This window comes from Protopterus annectens, chromosome 2.part2 (genome assembly GCF_019279795.1).
Source record: "Protopterus annectens isolate FY-2018-M chromosome 2.part2, PAN1.0, whole genome shotgun sequence".
NCBI lineage: Eukaryota > Metazoa > Chordata > Ceratodontiformes > Protopteridae > Protopterus > Protopterus annectens.
Window position 1 is genome coordinate 510,128,565 of NC_056730.1, and position 15,531 is coordinate 510,144,095.

At 38.3% G+C, this 15,531-nt stretch overlaps 1 protein-coding gene across 1 annotated transcript in view; it reads left to right on the forward strand.

Annotated features, from left to right (window-relative positions):
- LOC122795685 (coiled-coil domain-containing protein 166-like) overlaps nucleotides 1-15,531 on the forward strand; it is a 1,310,434-nt gene that overhangs the window by 1,050,726 nt on the left and 244,177 nt on the right. The window contains exon 6 of the mRNA XM_044063979.1: nucleotides 11,264-11,440. Coding sequence (XP_043919914.1) covers nucleotides 11,264-11,440 — 177 coding nt within the window. The remainder of the gene's footprint in view (nucleotides 1-11,263; nucleotides 11,441-15,531) is intronic.

Consider the following 15,531-nt stretch of genomic DNA (forward strand, 5'->3'; position numbering starts at 1 on the left):
TCCTACACTTTGGATTTGCAGCTTCTTCCATTCAAGTACATCTGGCAGTAATTTCTAACTTCCAAAATGGTTTTGAAGGCTCCTCCTTAATCTCTCACTATCTCTGTAAAACCTTTTTGAAGGGAGTTTTACATATTAGACCCCCCTTCAAACAACTGATTGAGCCATGGAATTTTACTCTGGTTCTACATGCCTTGACTCACTCCCCATTTGAATCTGCCTCCAATTGTGACTTAAAATTTTTATGGTGGAAAACCTTATTCTTGGTGGCCATTGCTTCAGCTAGATGAATTTCTGAGTTACAAGCCTTGTGTATAAAACATCCGTACATGGTCTTCCATAGGGACAGAGTATCATTACGTACTAATCCCTCCTTTTTGCCTAAGGTTATTTCTGATATGAATATTAATCAAACAATTGATCTGTCTTCTTTCCAAATTTCTCTAATAAAGGAGAATATTTGCTGCTTCAAACTAACAAAAGTGGTCTACCAGTCTCTCTGGAGCCATTAGATAAGTAAAGTATTTTTTTTTCTTGAAAACTCTTCTATTAAACATCTTTCTCTACATAGCTTATCTTTTATCCTTTCAGTCCTTATTGTTTTACTATTTGTAGTTTACAGTCTTCCTCCTTCTTTTTTTGCCTTGCCCTTTCATTTCTTTTTTTTTTCAAAAATGTTTTTATTCATTTTATAACACGATAACTTAACAGTATAGTAACAAGATAAAACAGATAAACTATATACAATGTCCATAACAACCAAAAAATATATATACATAGGAGAACACTTAATATTTCTCTAACAGATTAGACAATTTTGTCCAAGCAATTAAATGATGAGTTATGTTGTTAGTCCTTGCTTTTATAGTAGCATTCTCATTCTTACAAATGTATTTCATAAGATGAATAAACACAACTTTAAAGACAGGAGTAGATTGGGATTTCCAATTTTTAGTAACAATTTTCCTTGCTATAGAGAGGATAGACTATAGTAAATATGTTTTTTTTTAGGAATGACTTCAGGAACAAGAACACTGAAAAGGATAAGGGAGTCAGAAATTATACAGTTGTCATTCCTTAGAGCGTTACAAATATATTTAAAGTCTAATCAAAATGGGGAAATTATTTTGCAGTTAACAACCATTATGTATCCAGTTAGCATCAGGGTGTCAACATCTCCAGCATTTCATTTCATCTTTTTTGTACATTATTGCTGGTCTATGTGGGGGTGAAAAACACACGCACACACACACACATATATATATATATATATATATATATATATATATATATATATATATGTCCATGTATATACACGCCAAAGCAGTGAAGATGTGGATTCCTTCACTGACTGTAAACAAAGTTTTTTTTTATCTTTTTTTGAGAATACTTGTCTATTAAGTTCACTTGAATAATTCCAAAAAGAACCATCTGTTTTGCTAAAATCATTTCCGAGAATCTTATAAATAACAGATATGCACAAAATGTTCTTGAGTGAGATATTAATAATTGGTGAGATAAAATACAAGATTTTAAGTTACTCTTATTGTACTGTATGAGCTTAGTATGTACAAAATCCTTACAAGTTTGGATGTCCAGCCAATTTCAATTTTGCAAACTATATCTGCTGATCAAATAGTCTGCAGAACTTATTTTATTAGCTGAGAGAAATTGATTCCAATATAATAGGCCACCCTTCTTAAATTCTAACATTTTCTGAGTATCAAAATATATCAAACATTCATTTGTGTAAGCAATAAGAAACATAATTATTAATAAATTCTTAATTGATTAGAAAACATAAGCTTTTTAAACAATGGCAATATTTGGTTTATAAGAGGTGTGAGAACAAGTTCTGACCTTTCACTTTGAATGTATATTTTTAAAATCCATATAAAGATGTCTGTATGTATTTGAGTATATGGTTCAAGCAATGTCCTATCGCTATTAAGAAGTAAGGTTTCATGTATTGATTTCCAGTATGATGTATAAGAAGTATTATTCCAAAACAACACTATGTTAATAAATGCAGAGTTTAAATAAAAATCAATATTTGGAAACCCTGTACCTCCTTTATCCCAGCTTGTGCTGTGCCAGAGAAGAGAAATTAATGTTTTTTTGTGATACCAAAGGAAGTTGAATAATAAGTTATTAATTTTCTGTTTAATTTTGACAGGTGGGGGAATTATTAGAGCTTGGCCAATGGATAAGATTTTAGGTAACAGTATCATTTTGATTAAAGTTATTCTATCTTCAAATGTGAAGAAGATTCTGTTCCAACTGTTTATTAGACTAGCAGTTGAGTTTATAAGTTGTTGGTAATTAGCTGTGAGTGATTGTTTTTATAATTAGATTCAATAATGATACCTAGATATTTAATATGCATGTCCTCCCAGTTTATGTCTCTTTTTGATCAAAGTTTCATAGTAACATTTTTATTCACTAGAAGTGCCTGAGTTTTGTTGTGATTGAATTTTAGACCAGAGATGTTTGCAAATAAGTCTAGATTATGTAAATGGTGATCTACTGAATTTTCAATATCATTAGAAGTTATTAGTAGGTCATCAGCAAACAGTTATATCTTGGGGATAATTTGTCTGACACTTTGTATCCTTTAATGCTATCATTATTTCTAACATAATTTGCAAGAGGCTCAATAGTCAGGGAAAAGTGTAATGGGGAGTGGGGCCACCCCTGCTTAGTACCTCTTAATATTTCAAATAGATAAGATAAGATCCAGTCTTTACATAGGCTATGGACTTTTCAAATAATTTTTAATTAATCCTGTAAAGTTTGGGGAGAAATTGTATTGTTGCAGAGCTTTAAACAGATTTGGCCAACTTAGGGAGTCTAAAGATTTATTTATATCAAGGCTTAAAATACAAAGCTCATTTTTTTCTTGTTTGCTAAGTCTATTAAGGACAGTAATCTAATTACATTGTCTTGTACCTTTCTGTTTTTGGTAAACCCGGTTTGGTCTTTATGAATTAATATTGAAATAGTATTATTTAATCTGTCTGCTAAGATAGACATGAATATCGACATACCATTGTTGGTATTTCCTTGCCTACTCTTCTCTTCCACTGAACTTGAGGATTATAGTCCTTTCATCTGTTTTTCTTCAGTCTCCTCTGTACTTGTTACTGCTAGATACTATCGTTAGTGTCTCCCTCTTTCTTATGAGTTGGTCCTAGTTCTTCTTACCATTGGTGGTATTCCTTCTCCTTCCTTAGTTGCTTACTATTTTTTTTATTTTCTTATCTTGAATTTTGATGTATAGTTACTGTGGAAATATACTTACATGATGAATGGCAAACCTGCAGGATTTAAGAAATGTTCCAAATGTGGATATAAGTTGCCTATCTCAGAAGCACACTCCTTTTGTATTTACTTCCTGGGTCCATTACACTTTTTATTTATTTTTATTTATTTAATTTAATTTTATTTATTTAACATTTGTTAACGTTCCACTTACAGGAAGATTGCTCGCTTTATCATGGATTCAATCTGCGAGCCTTAACTGAATGTAAAAATAATATTAAAAGGTCTCCTTCCTTCTTTTTGAGAAGCTATATCCCAATCTCCAAAATCACAGCCTTCCACCTCGTCAAATTCTTCCTCGGATTCTTCATGGAAATAGAGTGCTAAACATCCGGTCTGAACCCCAGATTAGAAAAAGATGAAACTTTCATATCTGACTGTGCCTTCGGATCCTACAACTTCAAAAACAAATACAATGGTTCCAGCTCAATCAAAGTCAGATCGGACACAACCTTTGGAGAGTCTGTATTGTCCTTATACTAGATACTCTCTGTCGATTGACCCAGTACCAGACAAGCTTCCATCTTCCTTTCTGCAGAGATCAGCATCCCCTTCCATTTATTCTGCTCATTCTTCTAGACGTCTGATAAAAGAAGATGTGGAGAGAGTGGTGAGGGAGATTCTCTTGGATCAGGAGCAGATTGGTCTTCCCTTGGGTCAGGTAGTCTGACCTTCCACCACACCACCCCTGCAAGTTTCTCCTCTAACGCCATCTGCTGTCTTATTAGAGTTTCAGATTCCCAGTCGTATGGATCTGTCAGTCTGAGATCCGAGGATCTCCTTATCTTTGGATCCGACATCTTCTCTAAGACTTCCTTTCTTTTCGGATCAGGAGAACTCTCGGAGCCGAAGTCTGCTGGCCGGGTCTGGGGTGCAACATTCAACTCTGAAGTTTTTGTATCTGCCTGTGTTCCTCAGCACTGGACAGTTCTGCTCTGATTTTCTCCTAGCGGCAGTGCCAATGGATCAGAGGAAGGTGGCAATTCAGAAACCCGGTTTCTCAGATCAGAGGCTCTCTCTGGCTCCTTTTCACTCTACTTTTGAGGCTCTGAAGAGAGTGTTCAGTGTCTTGGCATCTCTGATGGAGCTTCCCCCTCGGATCCCATGATGCCTGAGCATCTGGAGCCTCAACTACTCACTCCACAGGGACATTCTTTACTGAAACCTCTGGTTTTCTCTCAGCGAATTTTGATTTCCTCTTCTGAGACTTCACCAGAACATCCCACTAATGAAGTACCAAGGAAAAGGATGTGCAAGAGGAAACACCTAGACTACCCACAGGAGTCTGCCACCAAAGACACGGATTTTGATGAAGGCGAAGGGTCTCCACAGTCACCTCCTGAATATGTTCCCTTTGGAGATATACTAGAGATCCTGAAACAGAATGGTGGCTGGACATCTTCCAACCCTACGCTGGAAGAATCTGTTCACCTGGAGGCTTTTGGTACAAGACCGTCTACTTCCTGGGTGATTCTGACCGCTGATGAGCTCATAGACAAGATCTCTAAGTGGGAATAGAAGGAGCCTGACTCCACAGAGCCATACCTTGGAGACCGGACAGAAAAATGGCACTGCTTGAGGACAGTTTTGGGGGAAAGGGGTTCCAGTTGATGCCATGGTAATTGCGGTGACCACAAAGAAGGAACTAGCTGATGAGGGTTCCACTGTCCATCCCCCAACAGGGAGTCACAGGCAATGGACAGACCAGGGAAGCATGTCTTTGCTTCAGCAACCTTTGTATTACAATCACTGAAGTATCTGGCATGTTTTGTAGATTTCAGAGAGATTTGACCAAAGAGTCATCAAATACTCTCTCAAGATTGTATCTGCAGAGGTTATTATGTAACTTTTCAGTTGGCAACCCTACAGGCTATTTCAAATAATTTCATTAGGTTAATTTCCAACATAGCAGAAGGAACCTCAAGAGCTGAAGGTTCAGGCATTTCTATGAGGAGGCATGCCTGGATATGCTTATGCAACTTTGTGGAGCCATTCAAGCCCAATTTCATCAGTGCTCCCTTTGATGGCGCAACTCGCTTTGGCCCAAAATGAAAGAAATGCTCTCCAGGTGTGAGAAAGATGGTAAGACCTTGTCTGCCATGGGCATACATTTTTCAACCTCCCAAGATCCTTCTCTAGGACTCAACAGAGTGGCCAGAAAATGTGGTTCAAAATTCCATGACACACATGGAGGAAGTACCCCCAGAAGCAAAGGGGGGAACTCTAATGAACATTGTTGGCCTCGTGGCAGAGGTGGCCCGCGAAACCAGGGTTCACAAGAGTCTTTCTATGTTAAACCCTACCAGCGCTCCTGAATGGCAGCCCAACTGTCCACCTCTGGAAACAGTCAGGGGAAGATTGTCCCTGCACCAGAGAGCCTGGCTAGAATTAACAAAAAATACTTGGGTGCAGAGGATTATATCCAGAGGTTATATAATATAATTTTCTCTTCCACTCCCAAGTCTCAGAAAATCCCCGATGTTCCACCCAGTCAGAGGGATCAAGCAGAAGTTCAGATTCGAAAGCTGCTAGAAAAAAAGAGTCATCCAAGAGGTCCCACCAGACCAGATAGGATCTGGAACCTACTCAAGGTTCTTTTTGGTGCCAAAAAAAGACAGGGGACTGGAGACCAATTTTGGATCTCACAAATCTAAACAAATCTGTTCAATGAACCAAGTTCCGGATGGTCACAGTTCAGTCCATTCACCCCTTTCTGGACAAGGATGACTGGATGTGCTCTGTATATCTCCAGGATACCTACTATCACATAAAGATGAACTGGAGGTCCAAGAAGTACATACGACTCTGGCTGGGAACCAGTCATTACCAATTCAAAGTACTGCCCTTTGGACTCACTACAGCCCCCAGGGTGTTTACCAAATGCATGGCAGTAGTAGCAGCAGCACATCTCAGACTGCAGGGATTCTACATGTTTCCCTACCTGGACAACTAGCTCAGTACTGCTTTGACCAGGCATCAACTCTTACAGTCAAGAGATCAGGTTCTCCACACCAGTGCTATCCTAGGAATTACCATAAATTACAACAAATCACAATTCCAAACAACTCAGACACTGGAATTTATTGGAGCACTGCTCAACATGAAAAGTGCCATTGCTTCCCTTCCACCTTACCGAGTTCTAACTGTAAGGTCACAGGTCAAGAAGGTTATAGACAATACATCAATCTCAGCCCTCACAGTCCTCGGAACTCTGAGCCTCATGACTACAGTGATAACCTTAATTCCTTTGGCCAGATTTTACATGTGGATCTTACAGTGGATGCTGACTACCCAGTGGTCAATCTTTCATCAATCAGTGTCATATCAGATAAAAATTGCCAACATGTGCAGAAGAGATCTTTATTGGTGGATCCAGTCTGATCAACTACTCCATGGCTGTCCATTCATTCCCCAACAGCCCAAAGCCATAGGGACCATGGATGCTCCCAGATAGGGTGGGGGGGCATTATCTGGGGAGAACAGTCCAAGGTACTTGGTCCCCGGAAGAGGCCAATTTGCATATATATTTTGTATAGACAAGAGCATTGCTCTTGGCGTTGTGAGCATTTCAAGATGTTCTTCCGTCTGAGACAATTGCGATTCAAACGGCCAACATGTCAGTTGTCTGGTACTTCAGCAAACAGGGGGAACCAAATCTTACTCACTGTGTCGAGAAGCGGTCAGGTCTGGCAGTGGGGGATCTCTTCAGACCACTTTCTTTTAGCAAAGCACATTCCGGGGAGATCAAATATGATTACAGACAAACTGAGCAGGTGCATACTACTTCCACATGAGTGGTCCCTCAGTGAGAAGGTGGTAGAGGAGATTTTCCAATGATGGGGCCAGCCATGCTGCAGTCTTTTTGCCTCTCACCTAATCAACAAATGCACAACTACTTTGCCCTGATTCACCCCCACAGGGACTGTGACCGAGGAATGTTTTACTTCACAATTGGCCTCCTGGTCTCCTTTATGCATTCCCACCAACCCCATTGATTCCAAAATTTCTGCAGAAAGCTTGCCAGGTCAAAGAACATAGTGATCCTCTTTGTCTCCTACTGACCTCGACAAATTTGGTTTCCCTTTCTGTGGCCTGCTTCAGCCACCATGGAACCTAGATACGACTCCAGACCTCCTGTCTCAGCTGACGGGCATCTTACACCCAGATATACCAAACCTCAAACTAACTGATTGGTTTCTCCACTTCCCTTAGTAGCCAAGCAGTCTATGCTCTCATCAATTGCCCAATGTATAATCCTGTTTTCCCATAAAACTTTGACAAGGAAAACATATTGTAGTAAATGGAAAAGGTTTGCCATTTGGGCTGAGCAGCATAAACTTGACCCCTTTTCAGTTTCTGTTTATCACATTTTAGACTTTCTTGCTCACCTTTTTCAAAATGGCGGTAGTACCTCAACCATTAGGGTACAGTTAGCAGCCATTTCTAATTACCCTACAGGATTGAATGGCATACCTATAGCTTCTCACAAGTTCTTCTCGCAAGGCCTTCTTAAAAGGTACACTCCTTCTAAAGTCTCCCTTTAAAGACCCTACGCATCCATGGGACCTAAATTTAATGTTGCAGTGTCTCACACAACCTCTCTTTGAACCAGCAGTTACATGTGACCTTATATTTCTGCCTTGGAAGACATTTTCTTGGTTGCCATCACTTCCACAAGAAGGATTTCTGAGAGCCAAGCATTACCTTCTAAACCTCCTTACTTGGTTTTTCCACAGAGATAGAGTGACCTTACGAACCAATCTGTCCTTTCTTCCAAATGTGGTGTCAGAATCCAACATAAATAGTTCTATCAATTTGCCATTATTTTTTCCTAAATTTACAAACAAAGGAGAATATATTTTACATTTACTGGATGTTCATAGACAGTTACATTTCAATTTGCATAGAACAGAAAGAATCAGGAAAGCAGACCAACTATTTGTTTCCTTTTCTGGATCTAAATTGGGAAAATCGGTTCTACAATTACTCTAGCAAAGTGGGTTAACAACTTCCATCTCATTTGTCTCTAATAAATTGTGCATTTCTCTTACACATCCATTGAAAGGATACTCCACTAGATCTGTGACTACTTCCACAGTTTTCCAATCTAGGATGTCTATGGATGACATTTGTGCAGTAGCAACTTGGGCTACTCCTTATCCCTTTATTACTCATTACAAATTGGATATGGTCTCCAGAGGTAGGGCATCATTTGGTTCTATGGTGATCAGGAATATACTTCCTTGAGTCTACCCTGGATTCAAGTAGCTAGGGATGCTGTCCTATTTGTGAGGATAGAATGAAGACTGACAGCATCAGATAAAGAAGTTATGTACTTGCCATAATATCTGTGCTGTCGATCTCCATTCTTTCCTGTCATCTCCTCCCACCTACGCCTGTCCATGACTTCTGGAGGAACAAGCAGTTACATGGTCTCTGAATATGTACATTTACCTGTTTATACGACTTTTGATATGGCTTCCCATATTTCTCTGTATCCTTTTACGGTATATAGCAGCAAACAAGAACTGAAGTATTTGACACAGTGCATTATGGGTAAGGGAGACGCTCGAGAGATCTGGTGGCTACGAGCTGTAGCATCAGCCAACTTGGATCTGAGGGATCAGATGTGAACCCATTTGTGAGGAAAGAATGAAGATCGACTACACAGATGGAACATTATGGTAAGTAACATAACTTCTTTCTCTACCAGAACTATGGCTACATCATCTGCATTCTGTTCCAGGACTTTGATTGATGAGATTTGTGCTGCAGCCACTGGGTCTAAGACTCGCATCTTTGTCTGTCATTATAAATTCAATATTATTTCTAGGAGCAAGGCATCCTTTGGCTCAACTGTGCTCCGGGACACCCTTCCTTGAGGCCCGCCCAGGAGTTACTGCTTATAATCCATATATGTAAGCTTCCTTTAGCTTGATTTGTTCATAAATAATTCTATAAACCTCTCCTAGGTATCAAATAAGAACTCTGACAACTATATGGTGTGCTGTCCTTTATAGGTGGGCTGCCCTTTAACAATCACAGAACAGGACTACAGATATGCATACATCAGATCTGATGTACTATAAAGATATTATTGGAAGAAGGAAATCTGCCTTCAACAGTAGTACATTTAAGACTCTTACTATTCTGCTTAGTCTACGTAATTTTGTGTAGCAATGGTTCCAATATTCTTTCATCTAGTGTTATGCTGAGCACTCTCAGACAACTGCACTGACTTGTTCACAGGAGAGGGCAAAGGGGATCAGGAGATGGACCAGCAGGTTGGAGTACTGTTGGCAGTTTTGCAGGTGTTGTACCAGACTATGTTAGTTAAAAGAGCTGTGTCAGGGAATTCACTGCTCAGTTTTTTGCTCACTCTCTATCCCCATACTCAACTTACAGCCATCATCTTTTGTTAATGACCAAAAGGAAAAAAAACTGCAGATAAAAGCAGTGAAAATGAGGTTCCCTTACAGAGTTCCTGGGATCACTTTCTGTGACAGACTGAGGAGCTCAGCAGTCTAGGAAAATCTTTGATTAGAAATGCTGATCTTGTGGGGTGAGTATCCAGTTCAACTTGACTGGACATCTGGTAAAGATATCTTCTAGGCAAGGCCTAATGGGTGGAGGCCCCAGTACAGATCTGTGACATACTAGAGAACTGTGTCTGTCAGCATGCTTGGGGAATGTCTTGTGATCCCACAAGAGGAGCTGGGGAGTACTGGCGATAAGGATGTCTGGTCTTTCCTGTTCAGTTTGCTAATATTTTGACTCCCACTGGGATATGTGATTTAGAAAATGGGTAACTATTTATTGAATGGGCACATTCAGGATATAAAAGGTATTATGAGATGCTCTCAGTAGCATTCCTGGCAGTAAATTTGGCTGATGAGTGCCCCTCATGTGATATTGATTTCAGTATTCTACTGGACCTTTTCCTACCAATGTAGTGTCATTGTCCTTCTTTGACTTTGTGGTATATAGCTTCAGTATTTTTCAGTGTGGAGATAATATGGTGAGCCTAGAAAACCTAAGTGAACTCAAAAGTCCTAAATTAAAGCATTGCCTTTACTTTTGTGTTGTCTATACTCTTGCCTTTAGCAAGGATTATTTTGATTTGAATACTGTTATTTTGCCAAAATATTAAGACTTGCCCTCTGCGAAACGTTGATTTACTGACAGATAGATTAGCAAGATGTCTACACCCAGTGTCCTGATGACTTTCCCAAAGTCAGTCAAGTTGTATGAGGTGCTCACTAGAAAAAAAGATCTTTGAACAAGATGTCTGTGCAGTAAGGTCTCCTTTCCTCCACCACCCCCTCCCCTCTGTTGTGTTCTGATGTTTTCATCCCTAAATGGATTTGTCTTTTTCTTCTGGGGTACTGATGCTTCCTTGTCTTTCCACATTTATCTACACATATGATTGCAGTTACTTGGTTTCTTACCATGAAGAACTGATTGTGATGCTAGCCTACCAACATTTTATGCAAAGTTAGCATAAGATCAGTTCCTGGGAGTTCTCAGCATAAAACCAGAATAGGCAGGAAGGAAAAGTTGGAGAATGGAACTTCCAATAAAAATTTGATGAAACATCATACTTCACAAACTGAGTAAGTCAGTAGGTTGAAAATTATTGCAAAGATGACTTCTCCTTCATAAAGCTGCCTTTTTGGCGAGTACCTCAAGCACCTGAACTACAAGAAAGAAAATTTAAAGACTGGCACTGAGGAGAACTGCTTCAAAGATGGTGTCCCATTTTGTTGAAGACCTGCTGTAATAAAGCAGACAAGCAACTGTCCCCTATGTTAAAACTGGTAAAACACCGGGCAAAACAACAGTAATGATTCATGTTTCATTTTATATAACCATCATACGTGTGTAATGCACTGTAACTTTAAATTAACTAATCTATGTGCTTTAACTCTTTTTACACTTTCAGGATCTTCAAGCAGAACAACTATCTCAGATTAAAGACCTGGAGAAAGAAGTAATTAAAATGAGAGTACAGCATGCAGACAATTTACAGAAAATAAAGTCTAATTTTTTACATGACAAGACATATTTTGAGCAGGATTCCCAGCAGAAGGTTCTGGCATTAGCAAAGGAAGCACATAAGGTAACAGTACCAATTTGCCCAAACTAATGTGTTTTATATATAAACAAAATACTAATTCAGTGCTAAGGGTAATTTTTGAACGACACAATCTTCTTCTTCTTTCAGCTTTTCCCCGTTTATTGGTTGCCACAGCGGATCACCTGTCTGCTCATGACTGGCAGTGGAGTTTTACGGTGTCGAGTTGCCAGCTCGGTGACCAACCTTTCACAGAAGGCACACACATGCACTCACTTACACCTAGGGCCAGTTTAGAGTCCAATCCACCTACAGCATGTCTTTGGGATGTGGGAGGAAACTAGACCACCTGGAGGAAACCCACATGACCACAGGAAGGACATGCAAACTCCACACAGAAGGCACCCCAGCCAAGGATCAAACCGGTGAACCTCTTGCTGTGAGGCGGCAATGCTAACCACTGTGGCCACCCTTTTGAAAGGCACAATGTTCAAATAATAATATTTTTCTTTCTGCTTCTTTTCTTCATTATTTATAGTGATGCTTATTAGCTAAAAAACATTTATAAAGCAGCATCTATGGTACTCTTTGTCTAGTTGCAGCATCCCTCCATTATAATTGGAAAACCTTGGAACATAGAGTAAACCCCAGGAAGACTGCAGTTGTGTTATGTGTTGTGTCATGAGCTTATGCTGTTATTGGGGTTAGTGATCACTGCTTTGGAATCTGAAATCTAGTCAAAATTAATTTCCACTTATAGGTCAGCAAACGTGAGGATTCAGTAGGACAAGTACATGATTTCTGAAGGGGATTCAAGCATAAAGTGACTATGTACCAAGGTCCATTTCTATAACTAGGGGAGTATGGAGTTGCAATATTCTTTGGTGAATATTCTGTATTATGAAAAGAAAATTATTTGTTAACTTATCTATTCTTCTGTACTGTTAGCTAGAATATTTATGTGTTTGTTGAAGAACCAAGATACTGCTCTACACTTATAGCAGCTGCCTAAATATTGTAAAACGATCAAAAGTAAAGTGCAGTCCAACAAATCACACAAAGTAAATAATTAAAGCAAAATGGTTACTGTAGATATGGAAACCTTACTAGATATAAAAGAATTATATTGGCAACTACTGCTGCATGCTACAGTGACACTGGGATTGAATGATCTAGTTACCGTACTATGAAGTTAAATTATAGAAGGACCCTATAATGTATAATGATGCTTTTAAATGTATCCGTGTGTGTGTGTGTGTGTGTGTGTGTGTGTGTGTGTGTGTGTGTGTGTGTGTGTGTGTGTGTGTGTCTTTGAGTTCACCTGCTCTCTTGGTTAGTAAAGATGTATTAGGCGATAAATGTTAAAGTTATTTAAACATAGCGGATGCGTGCAACTTTATTTTGTTGAGGTCTTATATCATTAAAGAATTAACAGGAAGCCAACATTTAGTAATTCCTACATAAATTATACCAGTGGCCATAATTACAAAGTTAAATATAATATAGTTAAGGTACAGTTCATTAGATTATCTCGTCTGACTTCTGACGAGAGAGTTTTTTAGGAAGAAGTTTCAAAATTGAAATGTATGGTTTTAGAAAGACGGTGTCCAGTAAAACTGGTCGATGTAGTAAAGGAAGCGGTTTCTGAAAGGGGAACGTTCATTCCACCAATATTAAATGAACCATTAAGGATCAAGAACAAAGATAAGAGCAGTAAAAATTATAATCTGTCCTTGTGTTTATCTTATTCAACAGACAACAGAAGTATAAAGGACATTCTAAGAAAATATTGACATATATTTGGTCATCAGGAAGGTTTATTTGATAAAATCAGGGAAGAACCTCTATTTACATTTAGAAATGGTTTCAATGTAAAAAGCAGATTGGAAAATAACAACAGAATAGCCAAAGACAAGGAAAGACAGTGCAAAATGTATAAATGCTGATTGAGCATGTAAACAATGCAAATGCATGCATACATACATACATACATACAGGAATAACAGATAAATTCTAACAGAAGAACACAGGGTAGTAAGGGAAAGGAAGGGGAGAAATTGATTACCATCATGGAAGTATCGAATAGAGAAAACTGTAAATCAATTAAGACAAGAGGTGTCACTGTTAGAAGAGTATAGAAGAGGAAACAGATCAACAAAATACTCAGAAATATAGACAGATAAAAGTAATGTGCGGTATTATAACAGATCAGGGTTTATCATGTACTATCGCAAATAATAAACTAAAAATATCAGCACAGGCAGAAAAACTTAGAAGATACACAGATAAATATAAAGCAAAAGTACAAAATAAACAATTAATTGATGACTCAAAAATGTTTTATAGAGTACTGGGAAACAAGATGAAAGGAATTGAAAGACCACCAAAAAAAGAAGAAATAGATATATTTTGAAGTATTTATGAAAATCCTGTGGAACATAACAAAGATGCTAAATTGATAGAAGAAGTAAAAGGAAGAATAAGAAGTTCCAAGGATAGGATAGGAAATGGGATGAAGTAACAGCCAGAGAGATTGAAACAAAGTTAAGAAAAGCCTCTAACTAGAAAACCCCAGCCCCAGACACAGTACCTAACTTCTGGTTAAAAGTGTTAACATCTCTGTACAAAGATTTAGCCATGAGTAAGAACTATCTATATGCGCACCCTGAACAGACACCAACCTGGCTAACAACAGAAAGAAAACAGTGCTCTTACTTAAGAGTGAACTTGCAAGCTACCCTAAAAATTATAGACCAATAACTTGCCTTCTGATGACTTATAAACTATACACTGGAATTGATGCCGGCAGAGTTTATAGTCATTTTGAAGAAAACTCAATTATGGCAATAGAACAAAAGATCAATAAAATAAAGTCATATAGAACAAAGAATCATTTGTTGTTAAATAAAGTCATAGTGGAGAACTGTAAAAAGGGGGCATATCTAAGTATGGCTTGGATTGACTACAAAAAAGCAGTTAACAATATCCCGTATTCATGGATAAAATAGTGCTTAAAAATGTATAAGATACACCCTACACTGATGAACTACATCACAGAGACCATGAAACAATGGCAAACCACTTTGCAGTTAAGTCATGATAAAGGACAAATTATTATTCCAGGGATAAAAATCCAAAGGGGGATATTCCAGGTTGACTCTCTGTCACTGTTGCTCTTTTGCCTTGCCCTTAACCCATAAAGCTGTCTGCTTAATGGATTTGGTCATGGCTATAATTTGGCTCCCAGAAAGCAACAAAGTATAAAGACTTCTCATCTTCTCTTTAGCAATGATTTTAAACTGTATAGCTCCTCAGGTAAGGGATTGAAACCACAACTGCAAGTAGTCAAAACTTTTTCAGATGATATAAGAATGTAATTTCTTTTTTATAAATATGCAAAAGCAACCTTTAAAGCAGGAAAGCTACAGCAAGCACCAAGAAAATATCAGTTTGGGACAAGAATGTGATATAAAAGAACTTGAGCAAGAGGGAGTGTATAAATATTTGGGAACTGATGAAGGATCAACAATATAACATGAACAAATGTGAATAAAACTTGGCAAGGAATATTTTAGAAGACTTAAATTAATCCTGAAAACAGCATTGATATCTGGGAACAAAATTCAAGCTATAAACCAGTTTGCTCTTCCTGTCATAACTTAAAAGTTTTGGAGTGATTGACTAGCCCCAAAAGATGTTGGATAGATTAGGCAGGAAAACAAGAAGGATGCTTCACGTGCATCTAATTATTTATAAAAATGATTGCATACCAAGATTATATATTCCCTGTTCCGAAGGAGATATGGGCCTCCTCAAAATTGATTACACGTATAGATCCGCAATCATGGGACTGCATACATATCTGCTGACCTCACAAGACCCAAACTTAGTGAAAGTTTTGAAACATGAGGAGAATAACTCTAAGATAACTTCCCTTCTTAATCTAGCAGAAGCATATCAGCGTCAAGCGGGAATGGAAATCAAACTAGAAGTAGATAAACTTCAGGTAGCAACGGAATGTGCCAAAAAACAAAAGAAAGAATATAAGGTGAAGGATCAGATGACAAGGCAAGAAATGTGGAAAACGCATAAAATATAGTTGCAAGTATAGAGAACTCCTGGAAGAACCTCATGTT